The 24,426-nt window shown below is 49.3% G+C and overlaps 2 protein-coding genes across 3 annotated transcripts; both read left to right on the top strand.

Moving 5' to 3' along the window:
* Nucleotides 1–2,472: 2,472 nt before the first annotated feature.
* On the top strand, nt 2,473–4,967 carry Znf414 (zinc finger protein 414). Of its 2 annotated transcripts, none has more exons than XM_075975657.1 (6): nt 2,473–2,598; nt 3,168–3,450; nt 3,701–3,808; nt 3,898–4,003; nt 4,388–4,722; nt 4,793–4,967. In XM_075975657.1, the coding sequence occupies exons 1-6, from the start codon at nt 2,596–2,598 to the stop codon at nt 4,855–4,857; spliced, it is 900 nt and encodes a 299-aa protein (XP_075831772.1). In that variant the 5' UTR covers nt 2,473–2,595; the 3' UTR covers nt 4,858–4,967. The 2 variants fall into 2 exon arrangements, with proteins under 2 accessions (XP_075831772.1, XP_075831773.1); XM_075975658.1 differs by lacking the exon at nt 2,473–2,598 and adding an exon at nt 2,746–3,040.
* Nucleotides 4,968–5,060: 93 nt separating this feature from the next.
* On the top strand, nt 5,061–24,007 carry Pram1 (PML-RARA regulated adaptor molecule 1). The gene is made up of 11 exons (XM_075977765.1): nt 5,061–5,472; nt 16,668–16,762; nt 19,175–20,624; nt 20,707–20,767; nt 20,841–20,917; nt 23,110–23,167; nt 23,263–23,368; nt 23,499–23,661; nt 23,743–23,776; nt 23,854–23,888; nt 23,970–24,007. The coding sequence occupies exons 1-11, from the start codon at nt 5,061–5,063 to the stop codon at nt 24,005–24,007; spliced, it is 2,529 nt and encodes an 842-aa protein (XP_075833880.1).
* The last annotated feature ends 419 nt before the right edge of the window (nt 24,008–24,426 follow it).

The following is a 24,426-nucleotide window of genomic DNA, read 5'->3' as shown; positions in this document are numbered from 1 at the left end:
CTTGGATGCATAAGGATCTGGGATCTAAATTCTACTTTATCAACTACCCCAAAACCCATCCTCCAAATGATCACCAGAAGGAGATGCTGTGCCTCCCCCAGTTAACTAGCTGTCCCATCCCCCACCCGGCAGGGAAACGCCTAAAGCCAGAGGTCAACAATTCAAAATAGCTTCAGAACGTCCCTGAAACTGACTAAATTCACCTGCCAGAGTAAACAGCACAGGTTGCTGAGACTCACTTTCACAAAAGTCAGTCTGCAAATAAGACTCCGAGCCGCCAGCTGTCTGGAAGAGGTTTAGACCAACTAAGTCACTTGGAAAGGACATCCTCCACCCTGCTGAGCTGCTCCAGTGTGCTCCAGGGTTCCGGCTTTTGTGCGCTGTCACGCATTAAAGGGTGGGCTTTGGGTCATTTCTGCTTCTCTGAGTAACCCCTCCTCATATTCCTATAAGTAGCCACAGAAAATCTCTTGGTTCACCAAGGTGGGCTCCCTATCTAAGGTGAGTAAACATGTTTGTGTGTCCCTAGAAAAGGTATTTGTCACACAACAGCCAAAGAAGCATCAAGTCCTGAGTTCTGAACCCCAGATATTAGGCCAGGGAGACACTATGGCCTCTCTGTAACTTCAGCCTCAGGTGGTGGAGGCCAAGGATCCCCAGAGCAAGACTAGCCATACTGGTGAGATCTGGGTTCTATTGAGAGGTTCTGTCTCACTGAGTATGGACAGAGTCACCGCACGAACCTCCAGCCTTCACATGTATAAGCAACCAGGTACACATGTGCCCCCACACATGTACCCACACACGTGTGCACATGTACCTGCATGAAACCCCTTCACTAACACGCATGCACATACACATGCACCACACACATGAAAATGGGAAAATAATATTCATCAGTGACAGCATCAGAAACCACATTTTCTCACGTTTCCACCTCTCATGGAGCCTACGGGACCTACCCAAGTTCTCTTCCTGGCCTCCACACCACGTCTTCATTCTGTTTGCACAGTGGAGAGATCTCCTCACTGTAGCCCAACAAAGGGGAACTTGTTCCTTGCCAGCTTCCGGAGTGCTCAGCTTTCCCAGGTATCAAGGCTCAGCTCCAGGCCCCTCAGCCGGGTTCCCTGACTCATGGCTGTTTGTTTTCTTATCTCGTGGGGCAGATCCAAGCTCAGGTCTCTGCTGTTGTTTTTGTCACTGTGTCCAGTGGCTGACTCCAGCCTCCCAAGAGCAGCACCGAGTGTGCACTTACCTCATTGCATGACACCAATGCACTTGGGATTCATGTTCACACCTTGCTACTTGTGGGATTTACCTATTCACTAAACCTGAGGTCCACAGTTCTGAATTAGGCTATTACAACAGATTTATTCATGTTTTTCATTTTTTTATGTACATTGGTGTTTTGCCCACGTGTATATCCATGTGAAGGCATTGGATCTCCTAGAACAGGAGTAGCAGACAGCTGTGAGCTGCCATGTGGGCGCTGGGAACTGAACCTGGGTCCTCTGGAAGAGCAGCAGTACTCTTAACTACTGAGCCATCTCTCGAGCCCCAACAGATTCATTCTTACTGCACACTTGGATGCACTGAAAAATTCGAAACTTGCTAGGAAGAATGCTCTGTGCAGACATGAGGGATCAGGGTTCATGCTCACAGAATTCATGTAAATGAGGGAGAATTTGGATCCCTGGCACTCCCTGGGTGGAAGACATAGCAGTTACCTGTAATTGGGGCACTTGGGAGGTGGACACAGAGAATCTTCTGGCAAGTTACACCAGTGGGGACTGGTGAGCTCTAGCTTCAGTAACAGACATTGCCTCAGTAAATAAAGTGTAGAGCACCTGAGGAAGGCAATGTTCACTGTGGGCCTCCATATGGAGGCTCCCATCTGTGCACACCTAGATTCACCTGCATATGTGTCTGTGCATACATGTCCACACACATATTAGTGTGTGGAGTGTTTGCCTAGCACACAGGAAAACTCTGGCTTCGACACCTAGTACCACCGAAACCCAGTGTGGGAACATCCAAGTTCAAGGTAAGAACAACCCAGACCAATAACAACAATAATAATAAGGTGGTGGTGGGGAGCTGTTGTCAATTTTCAATGAAAAGTAAACCAATTAAAAGCAAACAGTATGGGAACACTAGTCTGACAGGCTGAGGTGGGAAGACTGAAAGTCTGAAGTCAACCTGACCTGGTATACAAAAAGAAGAAAAAGTACTGCTTTTCGCCTTTCCAGAGTTGGTTATGCCATATAGGGAAAGGATGGAGGTGCTCATTTTGCAGGCAAGGACGCTAGGGCCTGGAGAGATTTCTCAGGTAGGAGCTTTACTTCCGCTTTTGCAGTCACTGCTACAAAATTATCTCCGGCCAAGGCTAGGCGCAGCAGGCTAGCGCCAGCCCCCTCCTCCTAGAAGGCTCAGGATTAGGCCACACCCCAGATCTCGCGAGATCTCAGGAGCGGGGGGGGGGGGAGGGGGGAAAATGGCGCCGTCGTGATCGAGGCCCGCGTCGCCGAGGAAGTCGCCGCTGCTGGAGCCGGAGCCACCGAAGGCACCCGAACCGGACGTCGAGCTGAGGGGAGGATGGTGAGCGTGGCATCCGGCACGCGGGCACGGAGGAGCAGCGGGAATTGACAGGGAGCGGCCCCGCGGCGCGCACCCCAACCAGCCCCGCCCCTATATCCGGGTCCCCGCCCGCCGCTGACTGCCCCTTGGGCCACGCCCACTCTGCCCGAGCTCGGCCCCTGAACCTCAGGTCCTGGCGCTGAGCACGGCTCTAGTTCAGCCAGCATTGTAGGCCCTGCTGCATTTTCCAAGTTGCTCCCAGGCCGGACCCTCGCCCACTTTCCTAGGCCACGCCTCCGCCTATGGTGCCTTTCTCCTGTCAAAGTTGGAGAAGGGATGTTAACGATGCTCTTCTATGCATAATCCCTGATATAGACTTTCTTCTGCAACTGAAATTAGGAGACAGTCTGCCCTCACCTCCCGTAACTCATCTTGCTGGTGACTCAGAAAGTGGAATGGCTGGGTAATATTTGGCGGGGGTGAGAGGGAGTTAGAAACCCCGAGTCTTGTGGGCCTTAGGAATGGAAAGACCTCCCTCTGTCCTAGGCAGACTCTGATCCCAGCCTTATTCTAGCCACTTCTTGCACCAGGAGGAACCGTCCAAGCCCAGCCCGGACATGCTAGCCACTGCAGAGTCCAGCTCCAGTGAGCCCGACAAGGAGGTGGAGTCTCCAGATGCGGTAGCTACAGCCACGTTCTCCTCTGTGGAGGAGCCAGGCCCTAACCCGACACCCATACCACCAGTGTGGGACCGTGGAGGACCTCCGCAGCAGGTCGCCGCTCCAGCCCCAGACACCTGCCAGCCGGGCTCAACCAGCACAGCTGTGGGGACCAATGAGGACCTGAGGTTGCCCAGACGACGTCCAGCACCAGGTGATCTGTGATGGAGCCTTCATAGGTCCGTCGGTAGGACTGAGATGGTGCAGGATCAGGAATTACCTTGTATCCCATCTAGGGGGTTCCTTACCATTTACTGAGCACCAAGGCTTTGCAGGTGTAGCAGTCAAACCTATCCAGCCTTTCCAGGCAATTTATTCTAGTAGTAAGGGGAGGGGAACTTGTTCAAGGCTTTGAGAATGGGGGCTCAATAAGGAAAAATTGATGACACCCATCTATTCCGCAGTAAAACAGATACCCTGCTCTAGCCCTGGCTGCTGCCTCAGTTTCCCCAGTATTCGTGATCTGGCACAGCATCTCCGTACCCACTGCCCGCCCACACAATCACTGGAAGGTAGGCAGGTTAGGGTGGAAGAGACAGAGACACCCCCCCAGGGTCAGTCCTAACCACCCCACTCCACACCTGCCCTTCATCTCTACCAGGCAAACTCTTCCGATGCTCAGCCCTGAGCTGCACTGAGAGTTTCCCCAGCATGCAGGAGCTGGTGGCCCACGGCAAGCTACATTACAAGCCCAATCGCTACTTCAAGTGAGACCTCGACCTTCTGCTCTGTTGGTCCCTTTCTAGTCCGTGTGGAGGAGGGGCGGGGCAGGTTGGGACATAACCAACCCCAGCAGTGCATGGAGGATGGATGTGAGTGACCGAAGGGTCAGCTGGAGTGGCAGGGCATACATGCTGTGGTTCTGTCCTGTTCCATCTCCCTTCTTAAATGGAAAACTGGCTGCCCAAGGAAAGTCAGAGCTTGAGGCTCTGAGCTGGAGAGGTCGGGAAGGATCAAGACTTCCATAAGGGCACAGAGTCACAGAGATTTCAACCTAGATACCCTTCCCACATCCTGGTCCCTGGGTAACAGTGGCTAGACCTCTTTCTATTGTTGCCTAGGAGACAGTTCAGCCCTGTGTCTCCCCCCAGGTGTGAGAATTGCCTCCTGCGCTTCCGCACTCACCGCTCCCTCTTCAAGCATCTGCATGTTTGTGCAGAGCATGCTCAGAGCCCAGTCCCACCACCACCCCCTGCCCTGGACAAAGAGCCACCCGTGCCCGAGCGCCCCGCAGACTCCGACCCTTCATCTATTCTGAGCCTGCCTTTCCCTCTACTTGAGCCCTTCACCTCTGCCCCCACTGGGCCCTTCCTTCCCTACTTGAACCCTGCGCCCTTTGGACTGAGTCCCCCGCGACTGCGCCCATTCCTGGCTGCTGCTCCAGGACCTCCAGCCTCCAGCACTGCCATCTGGAGAAAGAGTCAAGGTGGGTGTGAGAACCAGTTGCCTGCAAAGCTGATTGGGCCCACCTTTATTTACCTGCCTCTTTCCTGCAGGTGCTGCCGGAAGTCCCAGAAGACCCCAGGGCGGCTCAGATGCACCCTCAGGTGCGTGCAGGTGACGACCAGGGCAGGGTGGAGGGGCCTTCATTCCTGTGCCCTGCGCCGGCCCTGTGAATGCCCGGAAGCAGCAGTGCGTGTCCTTTGAAATACATGATTTTTACCTTTCAAATGCCTGGCACCTATACCTTCATCTGCGTCGGCATTGTGTAAAAACTTGCGCCTTGTCCGTATCTGAGTGGTCCTCTCCTGCAGAGGTCCAGGGATGGGAGTCAAACTTGGTGCCTTCAGTGATTGGCAGTCAAGCCCAGGAGAAAGGACCCAACTCCCTGGACCCTGGAAGCTGAGGGGGACGAACATAGGGAAAAGTCTAATTTGCCCTGGCCGACATCCACCATCCCTGTGGAAAGGTCCTCTGGGGTGGAACCCAGGACTGACCACGGCCTGCCTGCCTGCCTGCCTACCTGCAGGGTACCTGGCCCCCAGCCGCATCGTGTGGGAACACACGCATGGCCGCTACTCGTGCATGCAGTGTGACTTCTCCACGGCCTCACGGCCTACCATGACACTGCACCTTCAGGACCACCGCCCCAACACCCCCACAGACCTGGCACCCGGGTCCCTCCGTGCCGGTGCCCGGGCGGGTAAGGCTGAGGCAATGAAGCCCGAGGCAAGAGGTGAGGCCCAGGCTCAGCGGCCGCCCCCTCAGCACCACACAGACCCAATCTCATTTGCTCCTGCTGTGTCACAACTGTCAGAGGGGGAGCGTTCCATTTTTTCACAGTTCTGAACCAGCTGTGTTGGCCTGGGTGGGAGAGCCTGCAGAGATTTTTGTAATTTGAAGGGGGAGGGGTCTTTGGTCCTGTGCTGTGTCTTAGGTCCCTTGCCCCTCAGATAAGATTTTTATTTATATTGTGTGTGTGTGTGTGTGTGTGTGTGTGTGTGTGTGTGTGTGTGTGTGTGTGTGTAAATGTGAGTGTGACGCCCATGAAGATTAGAAAAGGGTGTGAGATCCCTAGGCACTTGTGGGTGCTGGAAACAAAACTTGAGTCTCCTGCCCTCCCTTCAAATAAGCAGTAGGCTGCCACCTACTGACTGGGTCCAGGGTACTAACACACCATGGGAGGGGACTTAGAAGTGGCTTCACAGAACCTGACCTCCCTCAATACTTCTGTCACTGTCTACCTGGCACCTCAGCCCTGTGCCACCCTAGCCAGCTATAGGTAGGGCAGACAGTGCCCACCATTCTGTTCCACAACTTCCAGAAACCAGATAAGATAGAATTTTCAGTTGTTTTCCTTTATTTAAAAACCAAAAAAAAAAAAAGCAGGCAAAGGCAGGCAGATCTCTGAGTTTATGCAGGGTTAGTTCATCAAAAACTGTCTTGAAAAATAAACAAAACGTGGGACCAGTAAGACGGCTCATCGTGTTCAAGTGCTTGCACAAGCAACCCTGATAACGTCAGTGTAAACAGAGTGAGGTGGGAAAGAAAATCAACTCTAAAGTTGTCCTCCTAAAGCCTGGTGGCCACACCTTTAATCCCAGCATTTGGCTTGATAAAAGAGGCAAGTTCCGCCCGGGTGGTGGTGGTGCATGCCTTTAATCCTAGCACTTGGGAAGCAGAGGCTTCCAAAATCTCTGTGAGTTTGAGACCAGCTTGGTCTACAAGAGCTAGTTCCAGGACAGACTCTAAAACTACAGCGAAACCCTGTCTCAACAAAACAAAAAAAAATCTTTTTGGGCTGGAGAGTCTCCTGAGTGCGTGCGCCACCACCGCCTGGCTGGCGAACTGAACTTTTATCTTAATCTGCAGACCCCCTTTTGCCCCAGTCCCAGCTCTAGAGAGTTGGAGGTTCCTGTTTAAGGATGGAGATGTAGCTCAGTAAGTGCTTGCCTAGCCTGCGCAAAGCTATGGGTTCTATCCCCAGCACCAACACCAGCAGTGCTGGTGGAGGCATTCATTTCAGAACTGGGGAGTAGTGTGGAGGATCAGAAATTCAAGGTCATCCCAGCTACAGATGGAATACATGACACACACACACAATATGCCAGGCCATGCCTCTCGTCTAGCTCCAGCCATCAGAGTACCTGTGGAAGACTTTCACCAGTCCTCAGTGGATAAAGACTCCTGTTTGGGGGCTGGAGAGATGTTATACTAGGTACAACCAAGATCTGAGTTCAGATTCCCAGCACCCACTTTAAAACTGGGCATGGGAGGGGGCAGAGAGAGCCAGGTCCTGGGGCCTTCATAGCCAGCCAGTCTAGCTGAAAAAGTGAGTTAACAGTTCTGTTGAAAGACCCTGTCTCAGTGACTGATCTCCACATGTGCTGGCTTGGTTATGTGTACTCCCCCACAGACAATACACGCCAACACAGATCCTGTTCTAGCAGCCCAAAGGGATTCTCAAATCTCCTCATATTCTTCTGTGGCCATAACTCTTCACAGCTGCTGCGTCTGGAGAAGAAAAACCCAAAGACCTCCTTGGTCCCACCCCACCTTGTCCCACTTACTATTCCCTTGTATCCTAACTCTGAGTCAGAATTGTCCTTTATCACCTCTTTTTTTTTTTTTTTTTTTTTTTTTGGTTTTTCGAGACAGGGTTTCTCTGTGGCTTTGGAGCCTGTCCTGGAACTAGCTCTGTAGACCAGGCTGGTCTCGAACTCACAGAGATCCACCTGCCTCTGCCTCCCGAGTGCTGGGATTAAAGGCGTGCGCCACCATCGCCCGGCTCTTTATCACCTCTTTTCCTGATGTCTGTAGCCAAGACACCAGTCACCAGATGAGTTGGGTCCTCCAGGCCCTACATCACTGTCATAGTCCTGCCTTCTCTACCTAACTTCACTGCTTGTAGGCTCTAGAGAATGAAGTACAACAGCCATACTTCTAGTTTTGAATAAGTGAATTTATTAGGCAAAAGTAAAAGAATAAATAGCAAGTGATTGGTGGGAAGTGGAGAGACCTCCTGGCCAGCCAGGCTAGCCAAAGAGTGAGTGTCAGGGTTTGTGAGAGACCTTGTCTCAAAAACTAAGCTGGAGAATAAAGGAAGACACGTGATGGCAACCTTTGGCCTCTGTAAACATAAGCACAGATTCATACACCCACCCACACGATAAAGTGGATGTCATAATGCTCGCACTATGGAGAGGCTAGATTTGGGAATGTCTGCTCAGTGAGTCTTGTCCCAGGAACTGAGTACTGGGGACAGATACCAGGAAACTATAGAACTTCCCCACACCCCATTCCCTGCCCAAACCACTAGCCTATTATCCTCCCTGCTTTTCACATAACCAACCTTTGCTCTTCTGAGAAGCTTTGCTAAACACCCTCGCCTCCTCCCCACCCCACCCCCATAACTCCCATAATTCCCAACCTCAAGCTGGGACCCTATAGAGTATTCTGCCTGAGCAGCTCAGAAGCAGAGGTTGAGTTGAACAGACTGAGCAAACTCCTGGAGACTTGTCTGCAGGGCAAGGTGGTGCCTGGCTACTGCTAGGCAATTATCCAGCCAGTTTTGTCACCTGAGTGATACCAGATTACTTATCATTACCCTGGCTGAAAGAGGTGGAAAGTGGCCATGGTCCTGGATCCCAGCTCGCAGATCTCAGCAACCTGGGCTGCAGCCTCTCCTTCAGAGAACTCTGACTGCTCCAGGCACACCGTGATCATTTCTTTGGCCCTCAATCATTTCAGGCTTCTGGCTCCATAGTTGAGTTCAAGCCAACTGGTCATGGTCATGCAGGCCACATAGAGTGGGGAGGCCCTTGGCAGCCATGCTGGGAGCCTACAGATCACCTTGCATGCATCCCTGCTCAGTCCCCCAGGCTCCAGATTAGGCCTTTCACTTGTGCTGGCTTTGATGGCCTATGGTATGTTTCTCGGTCAGTACATTTGTGTTGTGTGTGCGTATGTTGTGTATCACACACAGGACAGCTGTGAAGCTGCTTCTTCCCCGCCACCTTATGTGGGTTCCAGGAATCGAACTTCGGTCATCTGGCTTACACAGCAAGTGTCTTTACCACCACCATCCAGCCATCTCACTGGCCCACTGTTTTCTGATGTGAGACTGAGTCTTCACTCAATTAGCAAACCTGAACTGAATCTGTAATCCACCTGCCTCATCCTCCCAAGTAGCTGGGATTATAGGCATGACTTCTTTCATATCCCTACTGACTCCACTCACCATGATTCTGGAAACTCAAAAACCCAGACTTGGTTATCCCTGTCTACCTGAGACTCCTGTAATAGCAGCAGCTCAATCTCTGGGAACTATGACCCAGAAGGGAAATATAGAGGCATCAGAATCTTTTTTTTTTAAATATTTATTTATTATGTATACAATATTCTGTGTGTATGCCTGCTGGCCAGAAGAGGGCACCAGACCGCATTACAGATGGTTGTGAGCCACCATGTGGTTTCTGGGAATTGAACTCAGGACCTTTGGAAGAGCAGGCAATGCTCTTAACCTCTGAGCCATCTCTCCAGCCCGAGACATCAGAATCTTGATGCTTGTCTCCCTGCCTGTGAACAGTTTGGTCCATTCCCAAGAGTTAAACATGTTCTTGCTACCCCACCAGTCTCATACCACGCAATAGCAGACTTAAGCCAAAACATTCATTTATGTTGTTTCTAAGACCAGGTCTCACTGTGTCTCTTGCTGGATTGGTACTATGTAAACCTCAAACGATGGGATTTTCTGATCCTCCTGTCTTAAACTCCCAAGTGCTGGTTTTTGTTTGAGACAGGGGCTCTCTATGTGGCCCTGGCTGTCCTGGAATTTGCTCTGTGGATCAGGCTGGCCTCGAACTCATAGAGATCCACCTGCCTCTGCCTCTCAAGTGCTGGGATTAAAGGCATGTGCCACGCAAATGCTGTTTTATGTGGTTTTGTAACTCAAACCCAAGGCTTTGTGCATGCTATACAAGTAGCTATCTTGTATAGATAAACAGAGCTAAAACCTCAGATTTATTGAGCAGATTTTGCTTCAACGGAGTCTTAATTTTTTTTTTCTTTTTTGAGACAGAGTCTCACTATATAACCCTGGCTGGCCTTGAATTTACAGAGATCTGTCAGCCTCTGCCCAAGTGCTGGGATAAAGGTCACACTATGCACTACTAAGAAGGTCTCAACTTTGTAGCCTGAGACTGGACATGCACTTAAGATCCTCCTGCCTTCAGTCTCCAAAGTACTGTGATTACAGACATGTGCCACTATACCTGACTAGAACATGCATTTTGGGAATAAGTTTCTTTCATTTTTTGAATCAAGGTCTCACTATACAGCTTTAGCTGGCCTAGAAAACACTGGGTAGATTAGGCTAGCCTTAGATATGTACGGAAACCCCACCTATGCCCAGGGGCCTAGAACACGTGCTCCGTGTCAGGGTGACTCCAGTGATATCTACACTTATACTAGAACACGTGCTCTGTGTCAGGGTGACTCCAGTGATATCTACACACTTATACTAGAACACGTGCTCTGTGTCAGGGTGACTCCAGTGATATCTACACACTTATACTAGAACACGTGCTCTGTGTCAGGGTGACTCCAGTGACATCTACACTTATACTAGAACACGTGCTCTGTGTCAGGGTGACTCCAGTGACATCTACACACTTATACTAGAACACGTGCTCTGTGTCAGGATGACTCCAGTGATATCTACACTTATACTAGAACACGTGCTCTGTGTCAGGGTGACTCCAGTGACATCTACACACTTATACTAGAACACGTGCTCTGTGTCAGGATGACTCCAGTGATATCTACACTTATACTAGAACACGTGCTCTGTGTCAGGGTGACTCCAGTGATATCTACACTTATACTAGAACACGTGCTCTGTGTCAGGGTGACTCCAGTGATATCTACACTTATACTAGAACACGTGCTCTGTGTCAGGGTGACTCTAGTGATATCTACACTTATACTAGAACACGTGCTCTGTGTCAGGGTGACTCCAGTGATATCTACACTTATACTAGAACACGTGCTCTGTGTCAGGGTGACTCCAGTGATATCTACACTTATACTAGAACACGTGCTCTGTGTCAGGGTGACTCCAGTGATATCTACACTTATACTAGAACACGTGCTCTGTGTCAGGGTGACTCCAGTGATATCTACACACTTATACTAGAACACGTGCTCTGTGTCAGGGTGACTCCAGTGATATCTACACTTATACTAGAACACGTGCTCTGTGTCAGGGTGACTCCAGTGATATCTACACTTATACTAGAACACGTGCTCTGTGTCAGGGTGACTCCAGTGATATCTACACACTTATACTAGAACACGTGCTCTGTGTCAGGGTGACTCCAGTGATATCTACACTTATACTAGAACACGTGCTCTGTGTCAGGGTGACTCCAGTGATATCTACACACTTATACTAGAACACGTGCTCTGTGTCAGGGTGACTCCAGTGATATCTACACTTATACTAGAACACGTGCTCTGTGTCAGGGTGACTCCAGTGATATCTACACACTTATACTAGAACACGTGCTCTGTGTCAGGGTGACTCCAGTGATATCTACACTTATACTAGAACACGTGCTCTGTGTCAGGGTGACTCCAGTGATATCTACACACTTATACTAGAACACGTGCTCTGTGTCAGGGTGACTCCAGTGATATCTACACACTTATACTAGAACACGTGCTCTGTGTCAGGGTGACTCCAGTGATATCTACACTTATACTAGAACACGTGCTCTGTGTCAGGGTGACTCCAGTGATATCTACACTTATACTAGAACACGTGCTCTGTGTCACGGTGACTCCAGTGACATCACCACACTTATAGTAGAACACGTGCTCTGTGTCAGGGTGACTCCAGTGATATCTACACACTTATACTAGAACACGTGCTCTGTGTCAGGGTGACTCCAGTGATATCTACACACTTATACTAGAACACGTGCTCTGTGTCAGGGTGACTCCAGTGATATCTACACTTATACTAGAACACGTGCTCTGTGTCAGGGTGACTCCAGTGATATCTACACACTTATACTAGAACACGTGCTCTGTGTCAGGGTGACTCCAGTGATATCTACACACTTATACTAGAACACGTGCTCTGTGTCAGGATGACTCCAGTGATATCTACACACTTATACTAGAACACGTGCTCTGTGTCAGGATGACTCCAGTGATATCTACACTTATACTAGAACACGTGCTCTGTGTCAGGGTGACTCCAGTGATATCTACACTTATACTAGAACACGTGCTCTGTGTCAGGGTGACTCCAGTGATATCTACACACTTATACTAGAACACGTGCTCTGTGTCAGGGTGACTCCAGTGATATCTACACTTATACTAGAACACGTGCTCTGTGTCAGGGTGACTCCAGTGATATCTACACACTTATACTAGAACACGTGCTCTGTGTCAGGGTGACTCCAGTGATATCTACACTTATACTAGAACACGTGCTCTGTGTCAGGGTGACTCCAGTGATATCTACACTTATACTAGAACACGTGCTCTGTGTCAGGGTGACTCCAGTGATATCTACACACTTATACTAGAACACGTGCTCTGTGTCAGGGTGACTCCAGTGATATCTACACACTTATACTAGAACACGTGCTCTGTGTCAGGGTGACTCCAGTGATATCTACACTTATACTAGAACACGTGCTCTGTGTCAGGGTGACTCCAGTGATATCTACACACTTATACTAGAACACGTGCTCTGTGTCAGGGTGACTCCAGTGATATCTACACTTATACTAGAACACGTGCTCTGTGTCAGGGTGACTCCAGTGATATCTACACACTTATACTAGAACACGTGCTCTGTGTCAGGGTGACTCCAGTGATATCTACACTTATACTAGAACACGTGCTCTGTGTCAGGGTGACTCCAGTGATATCTACACACTTATACTAGAACACGTGCTCTGTGTCAGGGTGACTCCAGTGATATCTACACTTATACTAGAACACGTGCTCTGTGTCAGGGTGACTCCAGTGATATCTACACACTTATACTAGAACACGTGCTCTGTGTCAGGGTGACTCCAGTGATATCTACACTTATACTAGAACACGTGCTCTGTGTCAGGGTGACTCCAGTGATATCTACACTTATACTAGAACACGTGCTCTGTGTCAGGGTGACTCCAGTGATATCTACACACTTATACTAGAACACGTGCTCTGTGTCAGGGTGACTCCAGTGATATCTACACTTATACTAGAACACGTGCTCTGTGTCAGGGTGACTCCAGTGATATCTACACACTTATACTAGAACACGTGCTCTGTGTCAGGGTGACTCCAGTGATATCTACACTTATACTAGAACACGTGCTCTGTGTCAGGATGACTCCAGTGATATCTACACTTATACTAGAACACGTGCTCTGTGTCAGGGTGACTCCAGTGATATCTACACTTATACTAGAACACGTGCTCTGTGTCAGGGTGACTCCAGTGATATCTACACACTTATACTAGAACACGTGCTCTGTGTCAGGGTGACTCCAGTGATATCTACACTTATACTAGAACACGTGCTCTGTGTCAGGGTGACTCCAGTGACATCTACACACTTATACTAGAACACGTGCTCTGTGTCAGGGTGACTCCAGTGATATCTACACTTATACTAGAACACGTGCTCTGTGTCAGGGTGACTCCAGTGATATCTACACACTTATACTAGAACACGTGCTCTGTGTCAGGGTGACTCCAGTGATATCTACACACTTATACTAGAACACGTGCTCTGTGTCAGGGTGACTCTAGTGATATCTACACTTATACTAGAACACGTGCTCTGTGTCACGGTGACTCCAGTGATATCTACACTTATACTAGAACACGTGCTCTGTGTCAGGATGACTCCAGTGATATCTACACTTATACTAGAACACGTGCTCTGTGTCACGGTGACTCCAGTGATATCTACACTTATACTAGAACACGTGCTCTGTGTCAGGATGACTCCAGTGATATCTACACTTATACTAGAACACGTGCTCTGTGTCAGGGTGACTCCAGTGATATCTACACTTATACTAGAACACGTCCTCTGTGTCAGGGTGACTCCAGTGATATCTACACACTTATACTAGAACACGTGCTCTGTGTCAGGGTGACTCCAGTGATATCCACACTTATACTAGAACACGTGCTCTGTGTCAGGGTGACTCCAGTGATATCTACACACTTATACTAGAACACGTGCTCTGTGTCAGGGTGACTCCAGTGATATCTACACACTTATACTAGAACACGTGCTCTGTGTCAGGGTGACTCCAGTGATATCTACACTTATACTAGAACACGTGCTCTGTGTCACGGTGACTCCAGTGATATCTACACTTATACTAGAACACGTGCTCTGTGTCAGGGTGACTCCAGTGATATCTACACTTATACTAGAACACGTGCTCTGTGTCAGGGTGACTCCAGTGATATCTACACTTATACTAGAACACGTGCTCTGTGTCAGGGTGACTCCAGTGATATCTACACTTATACTAGAACACGTGCTCTGTGTCAGGGTGACTCCAGTGATATCTACACACTTATACTAGAACACGTGCTCTGTGTCAGGGTGACTCCAGTGATATCTACACTTATACTAGAACACGTGCTCTGTGTCAGGGTGACTCCAGTGATATCTACACTTATACTAGAACACGTGCTCTGTGTCAGGGTGACTCCAGTGATATCTACACACTTATACTAGAACACGTGCTCTGTGTCAGGGTGACTCCAGTGATATCTACACTTATACTAGAACACGTGCTCTGTGTCAGGGTGACTCCAGTGATATCTACACTTATACTAGAACACGTGCTCTGTGTCAGGGTGACTCCAGTGATATCTACACTTATACTAGAACACGTGCTCTGTGTCAGGGTGACTCCAGTGATATCTACACTTATACTAGAACACGTGCTCTGTGTCACGGTGACTCCAGTGATATCTACACTTATACTAGAACACGTGCTCTGTGTCAGGGTGACTCCAGTGATATCTACACACTTATACTAGAACACGTGCTCTGTGTCAGGATGACTCCAGTGATATCTACACTTATACTAGAACACGTGCTCTGTGTCAGGGTGACTCCAGTGATATCTACACACTTATACTAGAACACGTGCTCTGTGTCAGGGTGACTCCAGTGATATCTACACACTTATACTAGAACACGTGCTCTGTGTCAGGGTGACTCCAGTGATATCTACACTTATACTAGAACACGTGCTCTGTGTCAGGGTGACTCCAGTGATATCTACACACTTATACTAGAACACGTGCTCTGTGTCAGGGTGACTCCAGTGATATCTACACTTATACTAGAACACGTGCTCTGTGTCAGGGTGACTCCAGTGATATCTACACTTATACTAGAACACGTGCTCTGTGTCAGGGTGACTCCAGTGATATCTACACTTATACTAGAACACGTGCTCTGTGTCACGGTGACTCCAGTGACATCACCACACTTATAGTAGAACACGTGCTCTGTGTCAGGGTGACTCCAGTGATATCTACACACTTATCCTAGAACACGTGCTCTGTGTCAGGGTGACTCCAGTGATATCTACACACTTATACTAGAACACGTGCTCTGTGTCAGGGTGACTCCAGTGATATCTACACTTATACTAGACTTATACTAGAACACGTGCTCTGTGTCAGGGTGACTCCAGTGATATCTACACTTATACTAGACTTATACTAGAACACGTGCTCTGTGTCAGGGTGACTCCAGTGACATCACCACACTTATACTTACCTGTGTACTGAAACCACCCTGCCAGGGCCCAAATAATCCCAGAGAGGTGTAGCCATAGTCTCTGGAAGAGATCCTTCTCTTAACAGCTCAAGAAATTCTATTCTGTTTCCAAACCGAGAATCATATCTCTACTGAGTGTTTTGTTCCTGTGGACTGAATCTTCCCATCAGGCTTCTCCTTTACCTGTATCTACCTTGGTCCTTCTTTGGGCTCTCAAGGGCCGCTTCCATTTTCCTGCAACCCAGTCTTCTGGTTTCTTCCTTCTACTTCCTTTAACCACTGGGAACTTGATGTGTCCTTAAAACCCCCTGCCTCCCCAGTGGCAATGATATTCCCTCACCTCAGTGGCAAATCTTTAACATTATCATCAATGGCGATGCTTAAGCATGCATGGGCGGCCCGTTTTCGGCAGTTCTCCAGTTGTTACCATCCTGGGCAGTCTTAGACACTGCTGTCATACCCAAGGTTCCACTTTTCCTTTATGCGGTCTATCCAGAGGGGTTTTTTGTTTTTTTACTTCCTCTTTGCCTTATAATGTGCACTCCTCCAACCAGTGCTATCTTTGAGTATCTGCTGCCATTCCTTCTTATACCCCACCTTACCCCAATCTACCCCAGTTGAGCCTTCTGCGGGGTACCCAGGCCTGGCTGGTGGGGCATTTGTTACCTGAATAGGGAAGTCCTGTTGAGAGTACATGTATCGAAACAAGGAAGGTAGATGAAGCAACACAGGATGACAGATATGTCCTCACCATTGCACCAGCCATATCCTAGCTCTAATTCTTTTCAGAGACTTCCTAAGCCCCAGAGCAAACTGTAACATCCCCACTCAGGTACTCTGTCCCTGTGGCTGTCCTGAGTTTGGGCTTGGCCTGCTTCTTTGGAGACCCCAAAGTCTTAAGAGTAAAGGGGACAATAGGGAATCAAGAGGCTAGTGAACGGCTAGTAACTGTGTGCATTAGAGATGTGCTTAGGTATGCTGACCTGAGCTTGGGGACAATAGTAGGCAGGCAGGAACAAGGAGGGGACAGACAGGTCATCTCCGCCTCCTTCCTCCTCTGCCCTCCCCACCCCAACAGCCCCTATTTGATGTGTCAGCCAGTGGAGCAGAAACCACAGATACTTCCTCAAAGCAGCAGCCTAAGCTCAGAGCCCACTCACCCCCTGAAGCCACATCGCCCCCTGAAGCTATGGTGAGTGAGTCCCCAAGCCCCTAGTAGAAGTCCATTCTCGCCAGAAACAAGGGGCACAAGCAAAAACTGAGAAACTGGTAAACAGGCTCCATGGGTAGCCCGGCAGAATAGAGCTGGCAACAGTCTTGAGAATGAAACGCTTCAGGCAAAGGTAGAGAACAGTCAAGGCCCAGCTTGAGCTCTTGTGGCTCAGGCTTGGATCTGTGATTGCGAGCGGGGCAGGCTGGGTCTGCCTGGAATGGTATCTCCTCACCCCAGGTCAGCATCTGGGATGAGAACATCCTGTGGGGTAAGTGGGTCATGCACCTCCTGCCCTAGCCTCCCCCTCCACCACCACCCACCCAGCCAGTCATCCAAGCTAACCCTTCCTTATCTCTGCTAACCCTTCCTTATCTCTGTCTAGAGCTGTTGCCTCAACTCAATGACTAGGGCTTCAACAAAGAAATGTCTAATTCTGGAAAAGAATTGCTTCCTTCCCAGAGGTGCTTCTGAATCCCTCCATCTCAGATGGGCTCACACGATTCTGCCCTCCCTGTCCTCCAATCTTTTTGACTCTAGATGAAGGAAGGCTGAGGTGCCCCTCAGAGAAGGTATTGCCTTGTTATCTACTTGTACCTGTAACCTGTGGCAAATGGCCAGCTCTGAGAGCACCAGAATGTTCTGAACATACCATACAGTACATGTGCTCATGTGGAGAGTCTGCTTGCTGGTTGTGGGTGTTGTGAGCATCTCTGTGTATACACATCTTAGACCGAATGTATGCCTGTCTGACTGTAGTTCTGCTTAGACTTTAATTTCTGTAAATATTTACTGAGTAACTACTATGTGCCAGGCACTGGGAAGTCACTGATGATCTAGATGTATGTGAAGGTTGGGTCTTCCTTGATGGCTTTCTACCTTCTTTTTCGTGACAGGGTCTCTAACTGTACCCAGAGCCTGTTGACTTAGCTAGCCTAGCTAGCCAGCAAGCCCTAGAGGATCTTCTCCCAAGGCCTCTCCAAGTGCTGCTCCTGGCTTTTTTATGTATGGGTACTGAGGATAGAACTCAGGCAGTCAGACTTTCATGACAAGTACTTTGCCTACTGAGCAATCTCTTTAGCTTCCCAAATAGACTTTAACAGTTTAGTCAAACTGGGTGTGGTGCATACACCTTAATCCCAGCATGTGGGAGGTGGAGGTAGGAGGATAAGGAGTTTATTCTCCTCAGCTATATAGCAAGTTTGAGGCCAGCCTGGGATATATGAGACCCTGCTTCAATAAACAAACAAACAAGACAAAAACGCTAGTCAGTGATGTGGTGTGGCTCAATGCCACAGAGCTTGCTTAGCAAAGTACTGGGCTCCATCCCAACACTACAAAAATACAAACCCCCACAACAACCTGGTTTTAAAGACATTACAGCAGAACTAATATAAAAAATTTGATAGGTGATGGGAGATATAAAGAGAACAGTTAGGAAGGACAGTGAAGGTGGACAACTGGGCAAGGGAAACTGATTTAAAATAGGGTTGTCTCCTTAAGGAGTACTGTCGCAAAGACATGGAGGAAGAAGAGGACAGACCCGTGTATTGAGATTATGCATTACAAACATGACAGAAGCTATGAGATGTGGGGAAGTTTTTGCTTTCCCTGGAAAAATGAAAACTGAGAGGTTGGGAACAGAGAGATTCAGCAGGCCTCCTTTAGAGCAGCAGACCTGGGATGAGCCCATTACAATATTCAGTCAGGGCTATGGGGATAGCTCCTCCAGCTGGGGTGACAGTGAGAAGTGGTTGGATTCCGGATGCTTTTTTTTTGTTTGTTTGTTTTGTTTTTTGTTGTTTGTTTTTCGAGACAGGGTTTCTCTGTGGCTTTGGAGCCTGTCCCGGAACTAGCTCTTGTAGACCAGGCTGGCCTCGAACTCCCAGAGATCCGCCTGCTTCTGCCTCCTGGGCAGAAGTGCTGGGATTAAAGGCGTGCACAACCACTGCCTGGCCCGGATGTATTTTGAAATCAGAACAAAACAGGCTGGGGAGAACCTGGTGGTCAGGCAGGGGACAAAGAGGGAACCAAATGGGAGCAGAAGGCGCAAAGGCTGAGGATATTGGGAAGTACTTCACTGACGGGAAGTACCATGTGGGAATCATGGGCTAGTAGAGGGCTAGTAGAGGCATCAGGAGCTAGGTCCTGTTAGAGATGAGGTTTGACCCAGCTTGGGTGGAGGAGTCAGGGGTGTGTGGCTTCCAGGAACCTGAGGAATAGCTCTTATCCAAAAAGAGAAGCTGGCTGAGGTAGAGCTGAGGCTGAGGAAGAAGCAATGGTAGAATGGGAGCCAAAGGGAAAGGGAAGGTGATGGGTTTGGTTTGTGTGTCTATGACCAACTGTATCTGTAGGTACCTAGTTGTTTCTCCATTTGCTTTCCTGTCTTCTTAGGGAAGCAATCAGGACTTCCGAAACCTCCAAGCTAAGTTCCAGGCCTCTCAAGAGCCTGGAGAACCATCCAGAAAACCCATAAAGCCTGAGTTCAACAAACTCCTGAAGAAGTTTCCACAGACTGAGTTAAGTGAGCAGCCCAAGAAGGCCTCACAGTCTGAGCTCAGCACAGTGTCCCTGAAACCCCTGCAGCTGCAGTTTACGGACATCCCCAAGAAGACCTCACAGTCAGAGGGTCTCAGAAAGTCACCACAGCCTGAACTCAAACATTTCCCAAGGAAGCCTCCACATCCAGAGTTCACTAATCTCAAGAAGCCCTCACAGGCTGAGTTCACAGATTCCAAGAAGCCCCCACAGCCCCAGTTTGCCAGCTTCCCTAAGCCCTCACTGCCTGAGTTCACTAATCTCCCCAAGAAGCCTCCAAAATTCGAGTTTGGTGAACTCACCAAGTCTCCACAGCTTGGGGAACCCCAGGAACCTAGTATATCTACCCAGAAGCCCCTGAAATCTGAGCTCAGCAATCCTGCCAGGCCCTCAGTAGAGCTCAAACCTACCACATTTTCCAAGAAGTTCTGGCAGCCTGAATCCAGTGAGGCCCCTCTGAAGTCCTTGCCCAAGAAGCCACTGCAGTCTCAGGCTGCTGGTTCCTCTAGGAAGTCCCTGACACAGGTAGAGTCCAGTGAAGTTCCTCAGACATCCAAGCCTGGGTCCAGTGAGTTTTACCCCAACTCGCCAGAGCCTGACGTCAGTACCTTTCCCAAGAAGTCCCTGCAGTCTGAGCTCAATGAGAATTTCAAGAAATCTCCATCTCTTCAGGCCACTGGTTACACAAAGTATCCACAGCAGCCCATGTCCTATGAGGTCCCCCAGACAGCCCCCTGGAAGCCTGAGTCACATAATCCCCCATCTCACTCCCTGCAGCCGGACGTCCATGCATTGCCCAAGAAGCATCCACAGCTCCAGCTAAGTGACCTTACCAGGACATCCTCAGAGCCCGAAGTCTGCAAATTTCCCAAGAAGCCTCAGCAGCCAGCCCCCAAAGTGCCTTCTAAGAAGCCTTCGCAGCAGGAACTGGGTCATCTCCCTAGAACATCCTCAGAGCCTGAGTTCAGCTCACTCCCCAGGAAGTTTCTGAAGCCTCAACATGGCAAGTTCTTCCAGCCTGACTTTCCCAAGGGTCTGCCAGGAAAGCCCAAACTTCCTGGTTCAGTATCTGAGTGCTCGCTGCCCTCTGCCTTTGAGGGTTCCAGCCCCCAGTTCCCCCTCAGCCCTGGGTATGGAATCTCTCGGACACCCAATTGGAGATCAGAAGACTTCCAAGTCCAGCACCCGCCCCAGCGAAGGCCTTTGCCTTCAGCCAGCAGCCTGGGATCTCCTCCAGCCAAGCCCCCATTACCACCTGTCCCCATCAGTATCCAAAGCTTCCGGAGAGCCTCAGCAACGGCCACAGGTGAGTTAGAGTAGGTGGTTCAGGCAGAGGAGGGGGAATATCTGGGTAGAGCCACTTCCTTCCCGTCCTCTCTCTTCCACAGCTGTCCTGAAGACTGGCTCTTCCGAGACCCACTTCCCAGCCCAACCTCAACAGACCCTGCAGTGAGTGCTGGGAGAAAGGGGCCAGGCATGGGTATAAGGCTAAAGGAGGCCCTCATCTCAGGTATCCCTGCAGGAACCCGGACGAGATCTATGAGCTGTATGATGCTGTGGAAGCCACAAGTGACTCTAGTCTCAGCCCAAAGGGCAGAGGTTTGTAGGTGGTTGGCTTGGGTACCCATGAAACATTAGTTACAAAGGCATGCTCGCATGATCCAAGTTTAAGAACACAAAGTGATCCAGACCAGACTGGATGCTGGTGGGCCAGATGGTAAGGAAGGGGAAGCCCAGAGCCAAGGAGCCAGGCTTTCTGTAGGTAGAAGTATGTGACAAGAGGCCTGGACAACAACAGAAGAATCACAGAAACCACAGCTGGCAAACCAGACAAGATGGTGTATCAGGCAGGGAATGAGTGGCATGCTCCTTTCATATAACCTAGCACTCGTGCAGAGGAGTCATGGCAGGATCACGGATAAGGAAGGCATCAGGTTCCAAATGTACACCTATAACTCCAGCATTTAGGCAGCAGGATGATCTGCCTTGGCTACTCAGAAACCAAGACCAGCCTGGATGAGATCCTGCAAACAAAACCAAAGCAAATGCCACCCACCAGGTTCCTTGCAGTTCATCCCAAGAGAATGTCCCAGCAAGACGCATACACGCAGCAGTCAGTCTGAGGGGCTCCACGATTGGTGTCTCCATGGCAACAGCATGGGGTTTTATAGAGCTTTGATGATTTTGTAGCCAAGGGAGTTACCCTATTGCCAATGAGGAAGTTCAAGGATCTGAGACTAGGCCCAGCCAGTTGATTTAGAGCTGTGGGGATTCCAGCTAAGTGCACTCCCCCCCCCAGCCCCACACACTATTCCCTGTTTTACTAGCTTTCTTGGCCTTGGGATGTGCTTGCTCTCACTGTTCCAGCTGGAGGTCCGGATACAAAGACAGATGCTTTCAAATTCTCCAGCCCTTGCTCCTTTCTGGGCCCTTTTTGTTTGCTTCTCCTAGTTCATCAAGAGAACGCCCACAGTGCTTCTGTGGAGGGGAAGCTCTATAGTTGGGGGAGGGGTCACTGTTCAAGATCATGATCAAATATCAGACCCCTGAATTTCTCCGTTCAGAGCAATGTGTGAGCCTTCCTATGGCACAGAGCCTCTCCAAGTCCGTTTTGAGTATCTCTGAGTGATCTTTCTAGTACCAGAGTGGCCTTCGGACCACCTATTCTTTGGTTCCTTTGAAACATGGCAGCCCTTCTACATGTTTTTCAGAACAAGCTGCAGGATGACCCAGAACCAGAGAGCCCAGTATTGTCACAGTACACCTGTAACTCCAGCTTCTAGCTGTGAGACCACTCAAGGCTGAGGCAGTTCATGAGAAAAGCAGGTGCAGCACAGATTCTGAGTACGACCCAGATCTCTGCCTACAGAGTAGAACTCAAGCTCAGTGCTGACTCAGTATGACACAGACACCCCCCTGTGGGCTATAATCAGAAAGGACAGTTGGTCAAAAGTGACATTTGGGTTATCAACAAAATGGGACCTCTGATTCAGATCCTCACTAATCCCGATCTTGAAGAGGCTGTCACCCAAGCCTCCAGCCAACAGTTGGTCTCATTCTGGAAGCCTGTCCTATTGCTGGGAAGTGATACAAGTAAACCCTCGGGGAAACCCTACCATTCAGTCTCAGCAGCAGAAGGTTCAGGCTAAGAACTCCACCCCAGGGACGTGGTGGTGGTGCAGGCCTTCCAAGGCAAAGGAAGGTGGATCTGAGTTCAAGGCCAGCCTGGTCTACAGAGTGGATTCCAGGACAGTCAAGTCTACACAGAAAAGCCCTGTCTTTAAAAGATCAACCAACCAACCAAAATACTCCAACCTGGTTTTTCCTCCTTAGAGGCAAGCTATGGATGGCTACAATGGAATTATTTGTTTTTAGTTCTGAATCCAAAATCTTATTACAACTCCCAACATATACTAGGAGGTAGAAGAAAAATGGCTCCCAAAGTCTACGACTTATGGGGTGATCATGGTGGCCACAGCTTTTAATACTAGCACTCGGGGAAACAGAGGCAGATAGATCTAGGACAGCCTGGTCTATATAGTGAGAACAAAATCCAAACACAAAGGCCTACAAATCCATCCCATCTCTACAATTTTAGACAGTCAACTTCTCAGCCATTATTTTCCTCACCAAAATGAACCTTACCTACAACGACTGATAAACCCTAAGAAAAGTACAGGAGTGGTCAATTCAGGGAAGCCCTGAGGATCCAGAGAGCAGACTCAACCCATCAAGTCACTAGGGTAGAAAGAACTAGGGACCTTTGTCCTGACTCTGTCCAATGCCCTCAGATGAAGTGCAGACTACCCAGCAAGTCACCAGATGGCCTCAGCAGGACGCAGAGCTCAGGTACATGGGGCAAATGGTGTGATTTGGGCTGAGATCTGGGACTCTAATAGAGGATACTTCTTACTTGTAAGTACTTCAATGTCTGGGTCTTCTAGGAAGAATGCTACTCAACTACAGCAGCTGCCACCCACAGACCCCAAGCTGCTGAAACAGATCAGGAAGGCAGAGAAAGCTGAGAGAGAGTTTAGAAAGAAGTTCAAGGTGAGAACATGGAGTGAAGAATGAGTCCTGGGATGACTGGTACCCAAGGCCCTTGATTTCCATCCTGGGGAAGAAACTAAGGTAACAGCAGATACAGAAAGTCTAACATTTTAACATGATGTTCCCCAAGTTTGAAGGTGAGATTGTGATTCAAACAAAGATGATGATTGACCCCAATGCCAAGACCCGGCGTGGGGGTGGCAAGCACCTGGGTATCCGTCGTGGAGAAATCCTGGAGGTGATCGAGTTTACTAACAAGGATGAGATGCTGTGCCGGGACCCCAAGGGCAAGTGTAAGTGTGTTTGGCGCACATCTAGGGAAAGGAGTGAGAGTGCGAAGGTTGAAAATCCATTCTATCTGCTCTCCCCTGCAGATGGCTACGTACCCAGAACTGCACTGTTGCCCTTGTAAGTACTGGTCCTGCCTGGGTAGAATGGGGAACACCAAGGTTGGCTCCTATTGACAATATTGTGTTCTCTGCCAGGGAAACAGAAGTATACGATGATGTCAGCTTTTGGGGTATGTACAGTGACTCCCATGGGGATACTTGCTATCATGCCTCTGTGGCACAGGATCACTTGAATTCTTCCTTCTTTGCAGACCCTCTGGACAACCAACCATTTCCTCAGGGACAGTAAGCAGACAGACAGGTGGGTTCCAGAACCACCAGCCCAGCCACTGCTCACCCAGGAGCCCCGGATCCTAGCATGGCAAACAGATACCCAACATGCCCACATAAAACCCCTCTTTAAAACATTCTTGTTTCTTGCCCTCTTCTTACTGACTAGAACACACAGCAGAACACAGGCACATGCAAGGGACCAAAGGTGAAACAAACAAACAAACAAACAAACAAAAAAAAAAAAATCAATTGCCCACCCAATAGGAAGGGAGCTGCTGAAGACGCACCCATACATATCCAAGATGACCAGTAGCTGTATCCCAAAATTCCTTTAGGCTTCAGGCACTTGCGTTGCCAAGTGAGTCTATAACAGCCCTTCACTGGTAGAACTCCTGCCTAACTGGACATCAGCATGAAGTATTTCCCAAATAGTGA

Source organism: Microtus pennsylvanicus, chromosome 6 (genome assembly GCF_037038515.1).
Source record: "Microtus pennsylvanicus isolate mMicPen1 chromosome 6, mMicPen1.hap1, whole genome shotgun sequence".
In the NCBI taxonomy this organism is placed as follows: Eukaryota; Metazoa; Chordata; class Mammalia; order Rodentia; family Cricetidae; genus Microtus; species Microtus pennsylvanicus.
The sequence above is the reverse complement of the archived record's forward strand: the minus strand, read 5'-3'. Positions and strand labels throughout refer to the sequence as shown.